General features: G+C 40.5%; 2 protein-coding genes across 2 annotated transcripts in view; one reads left to right on the forward strand and one right to left on the reverse strand.

Moving 5' to 3' along the window:
• The window catches only part of LOC129725613 (ubiquinone biosynthesis protein COQ9, mitochondrial-like), a 58606-nt gene that overhangs the window by 12244 nt on the left and 27919 nt on the right, over window positions 1–18443 (forward strand). The window lies entirely within an intron of this gene.
• LOC129725618 (uncharacterized) lies at window positions 8310–14291 on the reverse strand. Its single transcript, XM_055681655.1, has 4 exons — window positions 14148–14291; window positions 13942–14085; window positions 13822–13887; window positions 8310–13763 (listed from the first exon to the last, which is right to left on the reverse strand). Exon 4 carries the CDS (start codon window positions 11159–11161, stop codon window positions 9677–9679), a length of 1485 nt encoding a protein of 494 aa, XP_055537630.1. The 5' UTR covers window positions 11162–13763; window positions 13822–13887; window positions 13942–14085; window positions 14148–14291; the 3' UTR covers window positions 8310–9676.

Consider the following 18443-nt stretch of genomic DNA (forward strand, 5'->3'; position numbering starts at 1 on the left):
CTTCCCAAAATAAGATAATTGTAATTTTATTATTCACACTATTGTACTATTGAAAATAGTCAAGCCTTGTCAAAACGAAAAACTCGACCTCTGAATGGTCGTTATATGCTTGCTTCCCAAGCACGGTCGATAGGATCATATACCTTGCAATTGAAAACACGCTATTCGGCCTATATAAGAGCCTGTTTCAGCCGGAGCCGCTCTAGACAGCGTTCTAGACAGCGACAACAGCAGTCGTCCTTCCTTAGCAACAGCACTAGCCCTGTGGCTGGTCATCACGTCTCAGGAGCAGCGCGGTTTTTCGCAGCGTGTGTCGCCAGACAGCCATTATTCCCCCCGTGTTGGGGCAGCATGAAGATTGCCATCAGGAAATCCAATTTCGGAAATCAAAATGCTTTTTTCAAGGCAAATAAACAAGTCATTGGCAAATAAACAAGGCAAATAAACGCCCCCGTCTAATTTACTGAATGTGAAATAGCTTCCACAGTGCATGTTGTCCGTGTATCTTAATTCACCCAATGTTAAGGCAGCTCAAAGGTTGTAATTAGCAACCGATTTTGAACCGCAACATGCTTTTTTCAAGGCAAATAAAAAAATAATTGAAGGTTAATAATTTTCTGGCATCAACACAAGCAGACATTCTGTAGGGATGCATTAAAATTCTGTTGTAGTTGTATAATTTTCACTTTATTTAGTAAACCCCCCCCCCCCCCCTGTGGGGGCAGCGCAAAGGCTGCGATCAGCATAACCAACATTGAATAATAAACTGCCCTGTTAGAACGCATTCACAAAAGCAGTTAGTTTGACTATGCAGAGCTAATATGAAGTCGATTCAATCAATCAGCAGTAACAGAATTTCGTCGTCTCCCAGCTGCCAAGTTGCAACATGATGCAACACGCAACAGCGAGCAAACGAAATTTCTTGGTGTTACAAACCGCAATAAGATACGGGTTAAAACCGTTGCGTGTGTGAGAGCACCATCGGTGTTTATTCGCTGGATACAAAAATAAATGCGAATTATGGAATAATTTGTCTGAACAACATTAGGGAATGGAACAACTGAACTGATAGGGCGTGGTCTATTTCGTAGCACCCTTCGGCTATAAAAGAGTGTTTCTGGGAAAGCTAGTCACATTCATTAGTCGGAAGGTGAGCTTGGATGGACCGTCCGGGTTGCGCCTGTGGTTGCCTTCAAATTAAACAAATCACTTGCCCTGTGGTTGTTCACCACGTCTCAAGCCTCTGCCAGGCTGAACGCCAACGCGAGCGATCGGGCGAGATTTTTGCCGCACATCAGCCGGAACTTGCTCTAATGGAAAAGTTGAATCATTTTGTTCAGAAGAATATTACTGTCGGTAATATTACAGAGATGCGATTGCATTATATCCGATATGGAATTGAACAATTGTTCTTTTGAGGACAAATAAAACACTTAATTTGAAGAGTTTATAGTTTTGGGTACCAGTAGCAGTATGGTAACAGCCTCAGCGGTAGGTGCAGCCGGTACTTCCATGAGGCGGATGTTATAAGGAAGTAAATGGAAGCGGCATGGCGAAACAGTTCGGGTGTGCTTAGACGCGCGTCATTTTTCGTAGTTGATATTATTCCCCACATGAAACGAAGCGCTTTCGTACGATAGCGGCGGTATTAGCGGTAGATGCATTTGCCAACACTTACTCCAGTAAAGCCGTGTGTAATTTTCAATGTGAAAACACCTTTCTATTGTGTTGGCCGTGCACATTAGGTCTCTGCCAGGCTAAACGCGAAAAGCGGCGTGGACCGTTTCGCCCGGCCGTAGGTTAATGTGCAGCCGTAAGTAGAGCTGTGTAAAAGTATTCTACTTCATCCTCGCGGTCGTGGCTTTGCACACAACCCTCCTGTGATTTTTTTTAATAAAAGAACCTAGTAACTCGGAATGTATTATTTGGCCTATTTCGAGGCGAATGACCAACACATGGTTAAAGCCTCGTTGAAAAAATAAATAATAGTAGTAATGCCATCCTATTTTTAGTGTGTTGAAAGTTGAAACTATCAATCCGTTTCGACATTTCGAAAATGAAGAACGATTTCAAAAGAATGCAGGCAGTTAAAAATAATCCTCGTTCATCAGTATCAGACGAGAATTCAGACTCATTGCGGATTTCGGTATCAGATTTTGATATCAATATGGCACATGTTCCAAAAAAAAATCAATAGTTTTAAATTTCTCATCAACTCTTCAAACCCATGTTATTTTAAAACCTGACAACAATAAATATAAATCCTGTTTTACCAAAGGCAGAATTACGAAAAGTCATTGTTTGTTTTCCGTATTTGTTATAGTTGTGGCTTGTAAGTTTACTTTTATTATATCAAGCTTCAACTGATATCACCCTTGGTTATTAAATTTAAAACGGACTGATTCTATATCAAACTCAAAGATAACCAGCATCATAGTCAGCTGAAATTTGAAAGTTTTCCATTATTGGGCCCGACTGCTGTGGTGAATCGTGAAATTTGGCCCGCGCGTCATAAAGGTTGGACAGGCCTGAAATAAATAGATAATATTTGCCCTATATAATAGCCTGTTTCAGCCGAAACTGCTCATATTAGTTTTAGACATAGACAACAGCAATCCTTACTTAGTAGTAGCAGCAGCAGCTGTGGTAGCGAATAGCATCAACAACGGTATTGGCAGGGCTAGCTGGTGCAGCGGCAGTTTCTCTAGTAAAAGCTATCTTTGTGCTATTGCAGTGCGAGCAGCATCAGTAGTACGTTACACATACGTTTTGTTATGCTGTCATTCAAAATATATGGCCGTCAAATTTTCATTGTAAAAACAGCTTTCAACTGTGTTATCATAAAAATGCCAGTTATCATAAAAATGCCAGATGCGATTAACATTTTATCCGATATGAAATCAAACAACAATTGTCCTTATAAGAACAACAAACAAATTATTAGAGATTTAATATTTTCTCGTTTTGCGCTCGAATTAAAAGTAAAATGTTATTGCATGCACTCTGACTATTGAAACTTGTTTGCGCTGTATAGTGTTTAATCCATTCCTGTTCAGTGAAGTATGTGCAAACTGAAATTCGGAAGGACTTCAACTCCTCTTTTGCACAAAATTGCAGCAGCAATGTAACAAACAACCTTATGTAGTTCTACGTCAACTTTGCGGTCGTGGCTTTGCATACAACCCTTGTGATTTTTTTTTGAACAAAAAAGACGACCCCCCTTATTTGAAAAAATAAGTTTTTAACTCTTTTCGACAAAAAGGTCCCTAATTAAACAACTCGCAGCGATCCAGAAAGTGATTCAAAAAAAAAAATTTTTTTTTCACATAACGCTAAACCTTGACGGTTCTAAGTCGTTTAAAATCAAAGGAATGATTAATTGTTTGTATGTTTCGGCAAATAAATGATTCCAAAGTGATTTTTATAGGCACAACACTAGAAACGCGGAAGACGCTAGAACACCACACTTTTTATTCAGTAGATCACAGAACTCTCTGTTATACAAAGGAGTTAACTTTTTCAATTCGATGTCCAGACAAGTGAAACGTGCAGCAAAAATGGCGAAGTTTGAAAGGCTTTGTATTTCACACATAAAATCTCTTTAGATTTCAACGAATTTTTTGTAAATTAATGAAGATGTTGGCGTTAGGCCAACGGGGAATAGGAATAAGAACAGTCCGAGTTTGCGAATAACAATAAATGTGTATTAAAAAACTTCCTGCAACATTATTTAAATAATTAAGTTTAATTTCTAATTGTGAGAAGCCAAATCACTTACGTTTAGTGTTCTTAATCCTGTTTGGCTTCCCTTCCACTTCTGATTTTCTTCCTAATAATTTGTGCTCTGTAATTGGATATTAGGTTACTTCCTAAATCATTTATATTAAAGTGATTTTACTTCTCGCAATGCAATGTACGCGTAATCTTTCACAAGGCCGTACTTTCACTGACTCGAGAGTACTCGTATAACTAAAGTTACAGTTATTTATAACTAATTATTTAATCTTCTCGCAAATACATGTGGTAGAATTTAAGGTTAACCTAAGATAGAGTATCCAATATTAGCATTTAATTCACACAATTTTAAATCAATTGTTGCATACCGAAAAGTTTAGATAATAGTTAGCATTTAAGCTCAATTTTTAGCACTAGTAATGGAAGTTTAGATAGAAAATAATTTATTAATAATTTTATTAGGAGCCGCACGTCACACTCAGTTGTATTCTTCCTTTCTTCTCCGATGAACAAGCGCTATCAATTATGATCGGAAGCTGGTATGTTTCTCGCTGGCGAGCGGGCTTGTATGCAATTCGCCCGTGTGAAGCAGGGTTGAATTTTACAGGTCGCTTTCGCTAGGTGCGCCGACCGAGGGGTCGTAACACTCCCCCCCTGGTACGCCAAGATCCTGACTTACTTCCCTATCGCACCGAACATCTAGCACAGCGAGCTTCGTGGCAGGACGTTCATAAATGCCTGACATCGTTTGCCTTACTGCAGACCTTACCTGTCCGTCCTTACCGGTGTTGATTGCAATAATTCGTTCCTTTGGCCAACAGTTGCGTGGTAGTCCAGGGGTCGACTATGACCACGATATCATTCACCTCGATCGGTTTTACCTCGCTGAACCACTTCGTCCGTTTCGTCAATTCTGACGTATAATCTCGCACCCATCGTTGCCAAAATATATTTGCTTCTACCTGTGATGCGCACCACGATCGACGTAAGATTATTGCACTATCGTCAAGGACAGTAGCCGGTTTGAGACCACTAGAAGAGCCCAACAGGAAATGGTTCGGTGTGAGAACGAGAGCTTCTGGGTCCTCCACAGGCACGTAAGTCAACGGACGTGAGTTTATCACATGCTTCACTTCTATGAGCATATTGCGCAGCACTTCGTCAGTAGGATTGCACCCAGGTTTCATCGCTGCGAGGTTCTTTTTTACGGACTGTATAAGCCTTTCCCAGGCTCCGCCCATATGTGGTGATGCTGGGGGCAAAAAAAATCCATTCGGTATCAACACTGGTAATTTCTCTGATGACATGCTCTTGCTTCATATTTCTGAGATCAGTCATGAGCTCATCACTCGCTGTCTCGAGTTCTTTGCTTGCCGTCGTGAAGTTTGTGCCCCGATCACTGTAAACTTGCTTTGGCACACCACGTCGCGCCATAAAATTTCTCAATGCCAATACGCACGAGTTAGCATTTAACGAATGCGTTATTTCTATGTAAATCGCTCGCATGGTCAAACACGTAATAAGCTCACCCCATCGCTTTTCGATCCGGCGCCCAACCGCCACGTTCAGTGGGCAAAAATAGTCAATGCCAACAAATGAAAAAGGTCTAGTAAACGCCGCCAATCTTGCCTGAGGAAGATCGCCCATTAGGGGTGGTTGTGGCACAGCCCTTTGATTATTGCACACCTGACATCTTGCTTTGACTCGTTGGAACAGCTGTCTAATATTAGGAAACGCCGCCAATCTTGCCTGAGGAAGGTCGCCCATCAGGAGTGGCTGTTCGCCCATCGCCCATCAGGACAGCTGTTCGCCCATCAGGTCGCCCATCAGGACAGCTGTTCCAACGAGTCAAAGCAAGATGTCAGGTGTGCAAAAATCAAAGGGCTGTGCCACAGACACCCCTTCCTCAGGCAAGATTGGCGGCGTTTCCTAATATTAGACAGCTGTCTTGAACTTCTGTCGCAACTCATTTACTACGGTGGTGTGGTTTTGATGATGATAACGCTCATGGTGATTTTGCACTATTAGCCAAGTAATGTGGTGACCTTTCGGTAGTATAATGGGATTCCTTGCATCCATAGAAGCAGACTTCCTGAAATCTCGCTCGCACAAAGAAGAGACAGTGTGCTTTGCGCTACATGTCTCGTTTCTCATTCAGTCGCTTCGTGCTGTTTGCAGCGTGCGAGCGAGAAAACCTACCATTCGTACGAGCCATGTCTCGTCACATGGGCATTTTTTTGCGACGTACACGAAGATACCTCGTCTCTCAACTTAACGAGTGCGGTGCATGGGCGACGCGTACTTGAGACAGCTTGCGTGCAAAATCTCGTGAGCTCGTCTCGCGAGCTTGCCTCGCATGTTGCTTTGCGCTAATGGTGCGAGAAGGAAATTGATTTTTCGCAGAAGGATACAGGCAGGGGATTTTATGTTTTTTTATTTACGGTGCTATAGCAGCATGCATCAAAACACCGTTAGAATTATCAATGATATAACCTAGTTCATTTATTTATCAATTCAAAATTCTATGATTAATTCATCCGACTTTTGTTAACATGAATTAATCGTTTTGTTACTATACTTATTATGCTAACGGTACGAAAATGAGTAATATTTTTCTTTTCACTGGATGCAGAGTGTTACGTTGTTTAACAGAAGTGTTTCTTTCGTCGGTTTAGATGTCATTGACTATCTTATGATAGAACTCTATTTTGTAGTTCTAAGGGCATCTTCAGCGGTGGTCCAAATCGTTGTTTTGTTCTATTTTTTTTGGAACAAACTCAAATTCACTGCTGCACCGGTGGTGTAAATTTTGTTTTATACCAGATCTAAATTGAAAAAAATTGAAACTGGTATACGTTTTGGTCTATTTTTGTCACTTTTTGGAACAAGAAATAGATCGTTCTAAAACCCTTTGAACGCTGCCAATAGGTAGGTAAAATGTCATATTTCAATTGAACACCTCATTTTTGGCTATTTCCATATAAGCGTTTTGCGAGTGTTGGGGAATAAACAAAACAAAGATTTTTTATGACAACTCACAATTCATTTTTGTGGCTTTTCTGAAGCAGAATATGAACAGGTTTGTCGTTTTTGGGCATCAAGGAAACCGATCAGCAAAAGGGGGAATTCTGAAAGACCATAACTGTCGCCTTAATTGTACTGGGACTAGAGGAGAACTTAAGAGGCCAGAAAAATGTTCCCCGAAGACACTGAACTGAAAACGTTCAAAATGCTGGGGTGACATTGTGATTTCGTTTCGAGCAACTCGAACAGAACTAAATGATCGCTGGGGGGCGTTATGTTTCGTTTTTCGTATTTTTCGACTTTGCGGGTTAGATGAGCCACAGGACAAATGACAATGACTGCTCCTTTTAAGCTTGAAGCATAACTGGCGGTGTGTGACCTACTCGAAAATAGCGAAAATCGTTCGAATCGAGCTGCGCAATGCCACCCAATATCCTCAAAACCCAAACCAACTTTGAAGAACTACAAGATTTTAAAAGATTGATGAGACGAAAACGGAAGATGAACATCTACGTGATCAAAAATTTTTCGCTATCCTCCGAAACCAAGTAGGGTTTCGGAGCAGAAATTTTAGATCATACCAATCCATCCTAAGAAATGCCATTGACGCTCGGGTCAAACCGTCAAATCCATAAAGTCTTGTGGATATAAAGTGTCTTGCCAAAGTAATCGTTTAATGTGCGTAAAAATTATCGAATTTCCGTTTGTTAAATATTGAGTGTTTTTTTATTATAACAAGTCTCATTAACTGATAGCATGGGGTATTGAATTGTTGACAGTGTGACAGATGTCAGCGGTTTAAAACAACAAGATATACAACACCGGTGCGGAGAACGAAAAGTTGGTCTATATTAGCTGGTTCTAATCAGGTTTCGCTGGTGTAAATCTAGTATAAAGTTGTTTCAAAAATAGACCACCGCTGAAGATGCCCTAAGGATAAAAAATGTGGTTTGAAATCACAACATAAGTTTTTCGAGAGTTAAAAATAGTAAAACTATTAAAATTGTTTATATTTTCTAGTACATGTTGATGTTGGATAGAATTTTCGAATTGAGTACACTAAAGTCGCTTTTTATGCGGGGGATACATGCCGCGTAAATTCCAGAATCCGCGTAAAAAAAAAACCCGCGTAAATTCTGCAGTCCGAGTGAAGAGGAACCGAAATCCGCACAAAAAAAAAAACGCGTATGAAAACCGCGTAAATTCCGGAATCCGCGTAAAAAACACCGGATAAATTCCGGAATCCGCGTTGAAAAGCCGTGAAAAAAGCGACCTTAGTGTGTAGATATAGCAAATCAGGTTCTGAAGGTTCGTGATAATCTGATCGTAGTATTATAGTTTTGTGAATTCTTCCGATTAATACACCTTCAGAAGGGTCTGACGGCATATATCGTATGTAGGTACGATAGGCAGCCTATACACCAGAGAGACGCAGAGACACTCACCGTTAAGGCAACTGTCAACATCAAAACGGATAACGGCAATGCAAAATTATACAGCTCCCACGTTCTGATGTTGACAGTTTCCTTAACGGTGAGTGCTTTGTCATTTCTCTAATATACAGGTTCACTAAGGTACAGTACGGGAGTCTCGCTCAGTTCGTAAAGCGATGAGACATCGTCTGGTGCGCCGCAGTCTCTTACCGAAAAAAAAGAAAAGAAATCTCTCATCGCTTTAGTAAAAAGCTCGTGTACATGAAGTCTGTGTACACGAGAAAGTCTCACGAGCTGTAGCGCACGAGCTGTATCAAGTATGCAGAGTACGGGCGTCTCGCTCAGTTCGTAGTGCAATGAAACATCGCCTTGCGCATCGCAATCCGAACCGAAAGAGAAGCGAAAGAGCAACCTACAAATTGCATGTGACGTGTCTCGTTTCGTCGCACATACATGGAAATTCTACGAGCGAGAGAAAGATTTCTCTCGTCGCTTGAAAAAAAGCACGTGCACAGGAAGTCTGCATAGAAGCGTACTCACACGCACTTATTCTGCCATGCATTCTAAGTAAATTCTGTTCATCCAAAAACGGGTTGAATGTGTAAATTGAACTTGATTTCGCCAGCGTCTTGTTACCAACTTTTGTGCTAAGAATACCGATCTCGTCATTAAAAGCATCCACCTGAGCTAGTCGGTATAAGTAGATAGCCGCTTGCTGAAGTTCTTCGGATGAGAGTGGACCGATGAAGCTCTCGTTAGTCACGGTACTGTAAAAGTTTTGTGAGGCTCTAAATGCAGTAGCCGTAGCTCGCAGCAGTCGCTCCCAGCACGAAAAGTCTTGAGTGCTTACTATCGGTTTAGTTTTTGCTTCATGATAGAAAATGCTTGCTTTAAGTTCTTCGCAAGTATACCCATCTCGGAATGGGTTGGATGGCCAATACTCGCTACATTCCCATAAGAATCGTAAACCTTTGAACCATCGACTGTCTTCGGAAAGATCTGGTACTCCCTGCCACTTGGTAGCATCATCAGCAACATTGTCCTTCGATCGTTTTTATCCCCAATCAGCCATGTCAGTTGAATCTAGGATTTCGCTAATGCGGAAAGCGACGAACTGCGAATATCGACGATGGTCGGATCTTATCCAGCACAGGACATCACGGGAGTCACTCCAAAAGAATCTTTGATGTATTTTGTAGGACAAAGACTTTGTAATTCTGTTCGCCAACCTGACTCCGATGACAGCAGCCTGCAACTCAAGCCTTGGAACCGAAACGAATTTGATTGGGGCTACCCTGGTTTTCGCACCCACTATGGCGCACTCGACAGTGTTACCTTATTCGAAACGTAGATAAACAACTGCTGCATATCCTGACAGGCTCGCGTCAACAAAGGTGTGGAGTTGCACGGTTGTTTGTGAAGTCAGCGCAATTAGCGCCCGATAACAGCGAGGGATATCAACACTCTGTACCATAGGTAGAATTTCAAGCCTTTTTTTTCCATTTGGCGTTTAAACTTTCTGGAATATCTTGGTCCCATTCGATGCCGGATCTCCATATCTCTTGAAAGAGAACCTTCAAATAAACGAGTACATTCGATATCAATCCTAACGGGTCGAAGACTGCCATGAGCGTTCTGAAAACTTCTTTTTTTGTAGGTTTACGCAATTGAGATAGCAAATCTGTGTCGTGTTTAGCGTAGAGTTTGTACGTGATGGTATCTGTTTCCGTACACCACCACATTCCCAGAACTTTTTCTGTTCCTAGCTCCGATCCCAGGTTAAGATTCTTTTTGTCGGTTTCTGGCTCCTTCATTGCTTCTACTACTGCTCGCGAATTCGAAATCCAGTTGCGCATGTCGAATCCGGCTTGGGCATGAATGTACTTTACGTCCTTCGCAACTTGAATCGCCACTTCCTCTGACTCCACGCTGACTAGCATGTCGTCCACGTAATGCTGTTTAACGATCGCCTGAACTGCCAACGGATATTGCCCTTCGAACTTGACCGCGTTTAAATTTTTCACATATTGTGCACAGGATGGTGAACAAGAGGTCGCAAAAGGCATAACTTGTGTAACGTAGGTACTGGGTTTATTCGTTTCATCGTCACACCACAATACTCTTAGACAATGTTGATCCTGTTTGGACATTACCATTTGTAGGTACATCTCTCTGATGTCCCCACTAAGCCCAACACGAAATTCTCGAAATCTGTAGAGCACAGAATCCAGTGGGGTTAACAAATCAGGTCCCTTCAAAATCATGGAAATAAGCGACACGCCGATGGTTTTAGCTGCTGCGTCCCAAACGATTCTAACTTTTCCAGGCTCATTTAGATTGAAAACTGGGAACAGTGGAAGATACCACACCCTATCGTGTGCTTCTTGAAGCTCATCGACCGATAACTTTCTAATATACCTCTTTTGCTGATAATCTCTCAACTTCGCGTGTAGTACTGCCGCTAGTTCTGGTTGCCTTTTCATTTTGTTTTCCAGGCAATGAAAACGTCGTAAAGCTACTGGTTTACTGTTGGGCAGACGGATTTTGTCAAACTTCCACAGTAGTTTTACCTCGTACCTTCCGCTATCTGTCTGGATGATAGACTGCAAAATTTTCTCTGCACGCTGATCTTCACTGGAGATTAAAGGCTTTCTCGATTCACAAATTCCTAGACTTTCTAGTGAAAAATATTCGCGTACAGCTTTCTGCAGCATTTGATCGGACGATTCAGCATATGCACATACAGCATGATAACCGACTAAATCGCCATGTGTATGGCCTCCCCCGTGCACAATCCAACAAAGTGGAGTCTTAGTGGCAATCGGTTCATGCATTTTACCTTCTTTTCCTTTGAGAGGCAATGTGATGTTGGCATTGTCGATTCCTATCAAAATTCGTGGCTGTACGTTGCTATATGATTCGATAGGGATTCCCTTTAGATGCGGATAAGCCTCAGCTAGGCGTTGCATGTTCACAGCCTGAAAGAGTGAAAGCGATTCACCAGGTTCGCTACCGTGTGGGCTCCTTGTAAACGATATTTCTTTTGAATTCCATTTGTTCCGGATACATCAATGACGAGTTTCAACGAATCATTTTCCAAGCGATGCTTATTACCAGTCCATCTAAGGCAAAGTGGTTCCGCTTTCCCTTGCAGATTCAGTTCTTGAACCAGTGACGCATCGATTAATGTAAGCGACAAACCATCATCTAGAAAGGCATAAGTTTTCACAGATTTCGTCGAACCATGGATGATAACCGGTACGGCACGAAACAGCCCCTGTTTGTTTGGGTTATGATGAGCATTGCATTCACGTGCAGAACTGTTCGAAACATCTGCGCGAGAGATCTGCTTGCTTTCGACTGGCACATTTACATTCGCCGATGTTTCCGCTCCGTCTCGATGGTTATTGTGAAGAAGTTGGTGATGTTTGTATGTACACCCGTTTTTTCCACATATTTGTTGAGATTTACAGGTGCCCTTGTGTTTCTTGAGACATTTCCTGCAAAGCATAAATTCTTTTATAACTGCTCAGCGAGCATTATACGAAAGCTCGATAAACCGTTGGCACTTTTCTAATTTGGAACAATTTCGCTCGCATGCAACACACGCCATCGCATGCAACTTCGAGGGATTTATTATGTCCTGACGGACAGAGCTATCTGACGGAATTTCTGAGCCCGCTTTACTGTGAATGTTAAGATGAGCTGAGTTCTTTTTGATCCCTCGACTGGGTAATACGTCACTGAATGTTGGACGAGCGATCGGACAAATTGTTTCTGCTATTTCATACAGCCATGTCGAAAAAGCATTCAAATGCATTCGGGATAAACTGCGACGATGTCTTGCCCAGTCAACCTTAAATGAAGGTGAAAGCTTGTCGACCAGCTCGTGCAAAAGAGCTATGTTGTAGGTGTACTCATCTAGCTGGCAAGCATCAATCGTTGCGCAAAGATTCTGCACGGCAATTGAGTACTCAATCAGGGTGTCCAGTTTGTCCGCCTTCGGAGCTGGGGTCGAGTGAATCTTTGAGATTAAATTTTGCACGATGATTTCCGGTCTACCAAAAAGCATTTTTAAAGTTGAAAGTATACCAGGAACATTCGTCGGATGCATTAATCTACATTTTACAGCTTCATACGCCTTCCCTCTAAGGCACTTTTGCAGGCGAATTAAATTTTCTTCTTGCGTATACCCACACATCTCGGTCGTTGTTGTGAATGTAGAATGAAACAATGGCCATTCTTCTGGAACACCACTAAATACTGGAAGCTCTCGTGAGACCGCCTGACGTGCGGCTAGTTGTTTTCGTGTTAAGCAGTACTCATTTTCTCTCGGTGATGTGAGTCTTGGAGTAAAGCGTAAGTTTGGTATAATCCCTGCTCCAGTATTTCCTACTTGCTGATCAGTAATCTGCCGACTGTCATTCGGTTGAGTTTGATTAACGTCAGCTGGTAATAAGCGCGATCTGTGCACATTTGTATCATTTGACTCACTTAGCCAATCAGATACTCGCCGGCTCGATCGTTCTTCCTCCACATCGGATAATGAAGCATTTTCGTTGGCCATCTCCTTGAGTAGCTCATGTCGCTTACGCAGGTACTCTCGTCGGTTTGATTCTTCTGCTTCTTGGATTTTTCTCTCTTCGTCCAAAAGCTGTAACTGTCATTCTAACTGTCTCTGCTTGGTGGATCTTCTGGAAGCTGCATCAGAACACTGGCTCAGGTTATCCTCTACTGCTCGTTGCTGATTTAGCGGAGGATGGTTTGGATGAAGTGACTCTGGCAACTGGTTGTTTGATCCCTCTATTGGAACGGTTGGTTGTGCAAACGGAATTGACTTCGGTGGACCGGTGATCGGTGCTGACGGAATAGGCTGAGTGACGCTTGATGGCACTGTATAGCATTGACCCGGCATGTTTACCTTCGATATTGGCGCATATGGATTTAACTGGCTAACAGACGAGTTCGCTGGTATGGGAGGCATCGAATAATTCATTTGCGTCGACTGATATAATGGCATAAAGTAAAAAGGTGACATGAACGAAGTCGGGGGCATAAGCGATTGGGGTGGCATTGAAACATTGGCATTTTTTCCAATCGAAGGGTAAACTGTATTTGGTGGATACAACAAAGAAGATGTGACAGCTATGCTAGCCACTAGGTCGGAAGAGGTACACAACGGTGTTTCATCTGACGTGATTACAGTACTACGCGTACTTACAGGCAACAAAGGGTTCGCCGATACCTTGGTTTGGCTTGCTGCTCATCTTGGCAAACAGTGCACATCCAATCTTGATTCTCGACGTCTTGATTTACTCCCACGCAGTCGAAGTGGTACCAACCGTCGCACTTGTCGCATTGTACAATACGGGAGTCGTTTCCACCGGTGCAGGCCCTACAGTGTGACGTTTCACTAAAGCTCCCTCCTTCCGAATCGTTAGCGTGTTTCGGCATCGTTATCCGGGCGTGGATAAACGAAGTTTTTCAAAATGTTGGCGTTAGGCCAACGGGGAATAGGAATAAGAACAGTCCGAGTTTGCGAATAACAATAAATGTGTATTAAAAAATTTCCTGCAACATTATTTATATAATTAAGTTTAATTTCTAACTGTGATGAGCCAGCACTTACGTTTAGTGTTCTTAATCCTGTTTAGCTTCCCTTCCACTTCTGATTTTCTTCCTGATAATTTGTGCCCTGTAATTGGATATTGGGTTACTTCCTAAATCATTTATATTTAAGTGCTTTTACTTCTCGTAGATGCAATGTACGCGTAATCTTTCACAAGGCCGTACTTTCACTGACTCGAGAGTACTCGTATAACTAAAGTTACAGTTATTTATAACTAATTATTTAATCTTCTCGCAAATACATGTGGTAGAATTTAAGCTTAACCTAAGATAGAGTATCCAATATTAGCATTTAATTCACACAATTTTAAATCAATTGTTGCATACCGAAAAGTTTAGATAATAGTTAGCATTTAAGCTCAATTTTTTGCACTAGTTATGGAAGTTTAGATAGAAAATAATTTATTAATAATTTTATTAGGAGCCGCACGTCACACTCAGTTGTATTCTTCCTTTCTTCTCCGATGAACAAGCGCTATCAATTATGAGCTGATATGTTTCTCGCTGGCGAGCGGGCTTGTATGCACTTCGCCCGTGTGAAGCAGGGTTGAATTTAACAGGTCGCTTTCGCTAGGTGCGCCGACCGAGGAGTCGTAACAGAAGAAGATTGTAATATTCAAGTATTTTTTTAAATTTATCTGTTACACTAAGTTATTATGTTCATTGATGATGATAGATTTTTGTTTGAATATAGCTAATAATATTAAATAGTAGAGTTAAAATAATGAGTTGACTACACATGTTTGCACCACGCGCGCGTAGACTGACATAGACAATCTGAATACTGAGTAGGTACATCAAAGTTAAACCCCTGAAATTGAAACAAAAGGCATATCGGGTTGATAAGTTGCTTTTTGTAATAGTTTATATATTTTTATCAAGATTTTTATTATTTATCTGTTTTCACGATTTAGAACAAAGGGTTGGGAGAAAAAACTGAAAAGGCTTGGGTTTGCCTGTGGACTTTAAGGCTCGTCATCGAGAACTATAGTATCATAGGATCTCTCTCGTAGTTCTGGATCGTTATCCAGAACCAATTCTGATTAGTTTAAGCTCCTAATTCCTAACCAAATTTAGATAACTTTCGGGTTGGAAACGTTTTGGATGAGCCTTGGATCAATGATGTTATTGGAAAATCGTTTTGCCTTTCTCCTAGTTTTATTTTCAAATTATTGGTATTCTTTTGAAAGGTTACTATGTCTGTATTAATAATTAGTCCTTTATTTGTTTGCCTTTTGGTTACAATGCACACTGGGCCAGGAATGGAATCTAGCGGAACGAAATTAATAGCGCTCTTAGAGTTTGACCAATCGGTTTCCAATCTTCTACAAAGTTTCTTGGTATAGATAGGGCTTCATCTTGGATGTTTGAATCAGTTCGGAATGTAGCCGCAAAGGTGTCGTTGCGATGCCAACTTCTTTCCCTTACACGCTAGATCTTTGCGGCTTTCGACAAAGTTGTAGATCTCTGAATTCTATGAAACTTTACAGAATATACAAAATTTCTAACTCTTCAAGTTTCAGAGATCTATGAGTTTTTGTAAAATTTGTGTGAATTTCACGTTTTGGCTTTCTCTTAGACAGGTATAGCAATCACTTGCAAAACCGAAAGTATAAAAGTGCTCCAAAGGGCCGAATGGCGTATATCACTCGACTCAGCTCGACGAGCTGAGCATTTTCTGTATGTGTGTGTGTGTGTGTGTGTGTATGTATGTGCAGATTTTATTCTCACTCAATTTTCTCAGAGATGGCTGGACCGATTTTTATGAAATTAATTGCAAATGTAAGGTCTTGTTGTCCCATAAGACCCTATTCAAAATGTAAAAATCATGAAACATCATTATCCCTAAACCACAAAACCGATTTGAACAAAAGTAGTTTCAAATGAACGGGCTTCCTGAAAAACCCTTATTTTTTTAATTTTATAAAGATTGAATTTGTGGTTCAAAAGTTATGAAAAGAAACGTGTTCTGCAGACTGTTTAATCTCACTCATGTTTCTCAGAGATGGCTGGACCAATTTTCATAAAATTAGTGTCAAAAGGAAGGTATATTTGCCCCATAAGACCCTATCGATTTGTTTCGCAATCGGGCTATTACTTTGCCTGTTATGTTTAAAAATGTGAAATTCAGCTATGAAAAGGAACATATTCCGACGACTACTTGGACTCACTCACCATTCTCAGAGATGGCTGACCTGATTTCAACAAAATTAGTGTCAATTAATAAGTCTAGCTGCCTCATAACACCCAATTGAATTTTACTGTAATCGAACTGTAACTTTGTCTGTAATGTACCGAATTGTGAAAATCACGAAACTTCATTATCTCAGAAACTACACAACCGATTTGATCAATATTATTATCAGATGAGCGGGCTAGTTAAGGGTTACCTGATGAATCATGATTGAACACGTGGTTTTAAATTTTGGCTGCCATATACGTTCTCATTTCAATTGATTATAATCGAACTTAAGCAACCGTTATGTATTAAATTGTTAATAAAACAACGAAAGTCTATTATCTCAAAGATTACATGACTTATTTGAACATAACTAGTGTCATACGAACGAGTCATCTCTCGAACTCACAAATAACAAACTTCATAACAATTTGATACGTGGCTCAAAAGTTATGGAAAGAAAAGAGATTCAAAGACTATTTAAAACTATACCTGCTTAGATCGATATATGCGGCCTCAACATAATTTTAATGTGGTATCGTACTATTTGAACGTTCCAAATTCATTGATTCCTTGCGATGTGTTCAAAGTCTGCAAATGCACGACGAATCGATCAAAGTCAAATAACAAATCGTTTGAAATGATTGGTTTTATCGAAATGACAACATCCTCGACTTTTGGCTTCTGTACATCGCCTTAATTCTGAATATATATTCATATTGGGTGGTAACGGTCATTTTCAGCAGACTTTCTGGCATCAATCTGACACCGAAAATACCCATATTGGGAGGTATTTAGTTAATTTGGTTGTTTTCCACAAACTAAAAGTGGTCGTCTTTAAATTCAAAATGGTGTCCAGGGTCACTGTTTGGTTTCTATGCTGGATGGATTGGATGGCTGTTTGGATTTTAAATGGTATTTAAGATAATTTCTGGCCTCTGAGCGTCATTGTGGTCGATTATTTTTAGAGGTAACAAATATGTCCATAATGGTTCGACGCCCATCCATCTTCTGGAAGCGCATGTTCCTGAGAAACAACCGAAAATGATCGAATAACACCCAATACCGGAAGTCGCCATCTTAGAACTCAAAATGGTATCTGTGGTCGATTTTAGCTCCTGTGTATCATTCTTAATCCGGATATTGTTATATTGGGTGGAAACCGGCCATTTTTGGCTGTTTTCCAGAAACCGGAAGTTGCCATCTTACAATCCAAAATGTTGCCTGAGGTCGATTATGGAACATATTTGTTACCTCTGAAAACATTCACCTGTCATATTTGGTTCCATTTAGTTGGTTAGCTCTCGAGATGTGCAGAAATTTGTGTTTCATTCGTATGGAACCCCTCCCTTCCAGAAAAGGGAGGGCGGTCGAACCATTATGGACATATGTTTCACCCCTAAAAACATTCACATGCTAAATTTGGTTCCATTTACTCGGTTAGTTCTCGAGATGTGCAGAAATTTCATTTGTATGGCACCCCTCCCTTTCAAATGAAGGAGGGGTGTCAAAACATTATGGACATCTTTGTTACCACTAAAAACATTTATCTGCCAAATTTGGTTCCATTTAATTGATTAGTTCTCGAGATGTGCAGAAATTTGTGTTTTATTTGTATGGAACCCCTCCTTTCCGGCAAATGGAGGGGCGTTCAACTATTAAGGACATATTTGTTACCTCTTAAAACATCCACATGACAAATTCAGTTTCATTTGCTTGGTTTGTTCTTGAGTTGTGCAGAAATTTATGTTTCATTTGTATGGGACCTCTCCCTTCCAGAAGAGGGAGGAGTCTCAAACTATCATAGGAACCTTTATCGGCACCAAAAACCCCTACATACAAATTTTCACGTCGATCGGTTCGGTAGTTTTCGAGCCTATATGGATCAGACAGACAGACAGACCGGACTGCATTTTTATATGTATAGATTGCAACATCAATATTTTAGAACCTGAAAAGCGAATATACATTTATTGGATTGAAGCGTTCATGTAAATCTATTTTTACAAATAAAAGTTTTAATGAGAAAGGCTGGGTCTGACCGCTAGGTGGATTAATTTAGGTTTTATTGTGATAATTTTATGAGTTCACCCGAATTAATTTCTTACAATTTTTTTTTCTCGATAGAAATTGAATAATTACGTCGTTTTCATCCGAGTACAGATGTTTTTGAAGTACTTAAGTGAAAATATTACACAAAGTTTGGAAAAAATACATAATTTTGTGAATTAGATATCTCATAGGTTAGCAAGTATTAGCAAACCATGATTTTTTCTAAAAATTGTCCATCAAAAAATCTTCATTTTCTGAAATTTGAAAGATGTGTTTTTTTTGTGTTTTTGTGATATTTCAGTTTGAATATAACCATAGATTTCATGTAAAAATACAATTGCTATGTATTTATTGCATGGAATACACGGTCCAGTACTCTGATACTCTATCCA

The sequence above is a fragment of the Wyeomyia smithii genome, chromosome 2 (genome assembly GCF_029784165.1).
Source record: "Wyeomyia smithii strain HCP4-BCI-WySm-NY-G18 chromosome 2, ASM2978416v1, whole genome shotgun sequence".
Lineage (NCBI taxonomy): Eukaryota > Metazoa > Arthropoda > Insecta > Diptera > Culicidae > Wyeomyia > Wyeomyia smithii.

What these genes read in the sequence shown, in the direction of transcription:
- LOC129725618 (XM_055681655.1), bottom strand. Translation starts at nt 11,161, where the DNA reads ATGCAACGCCTAGCTGAGGCTTATCCGCATCTAAAGGGAATCCCTATC.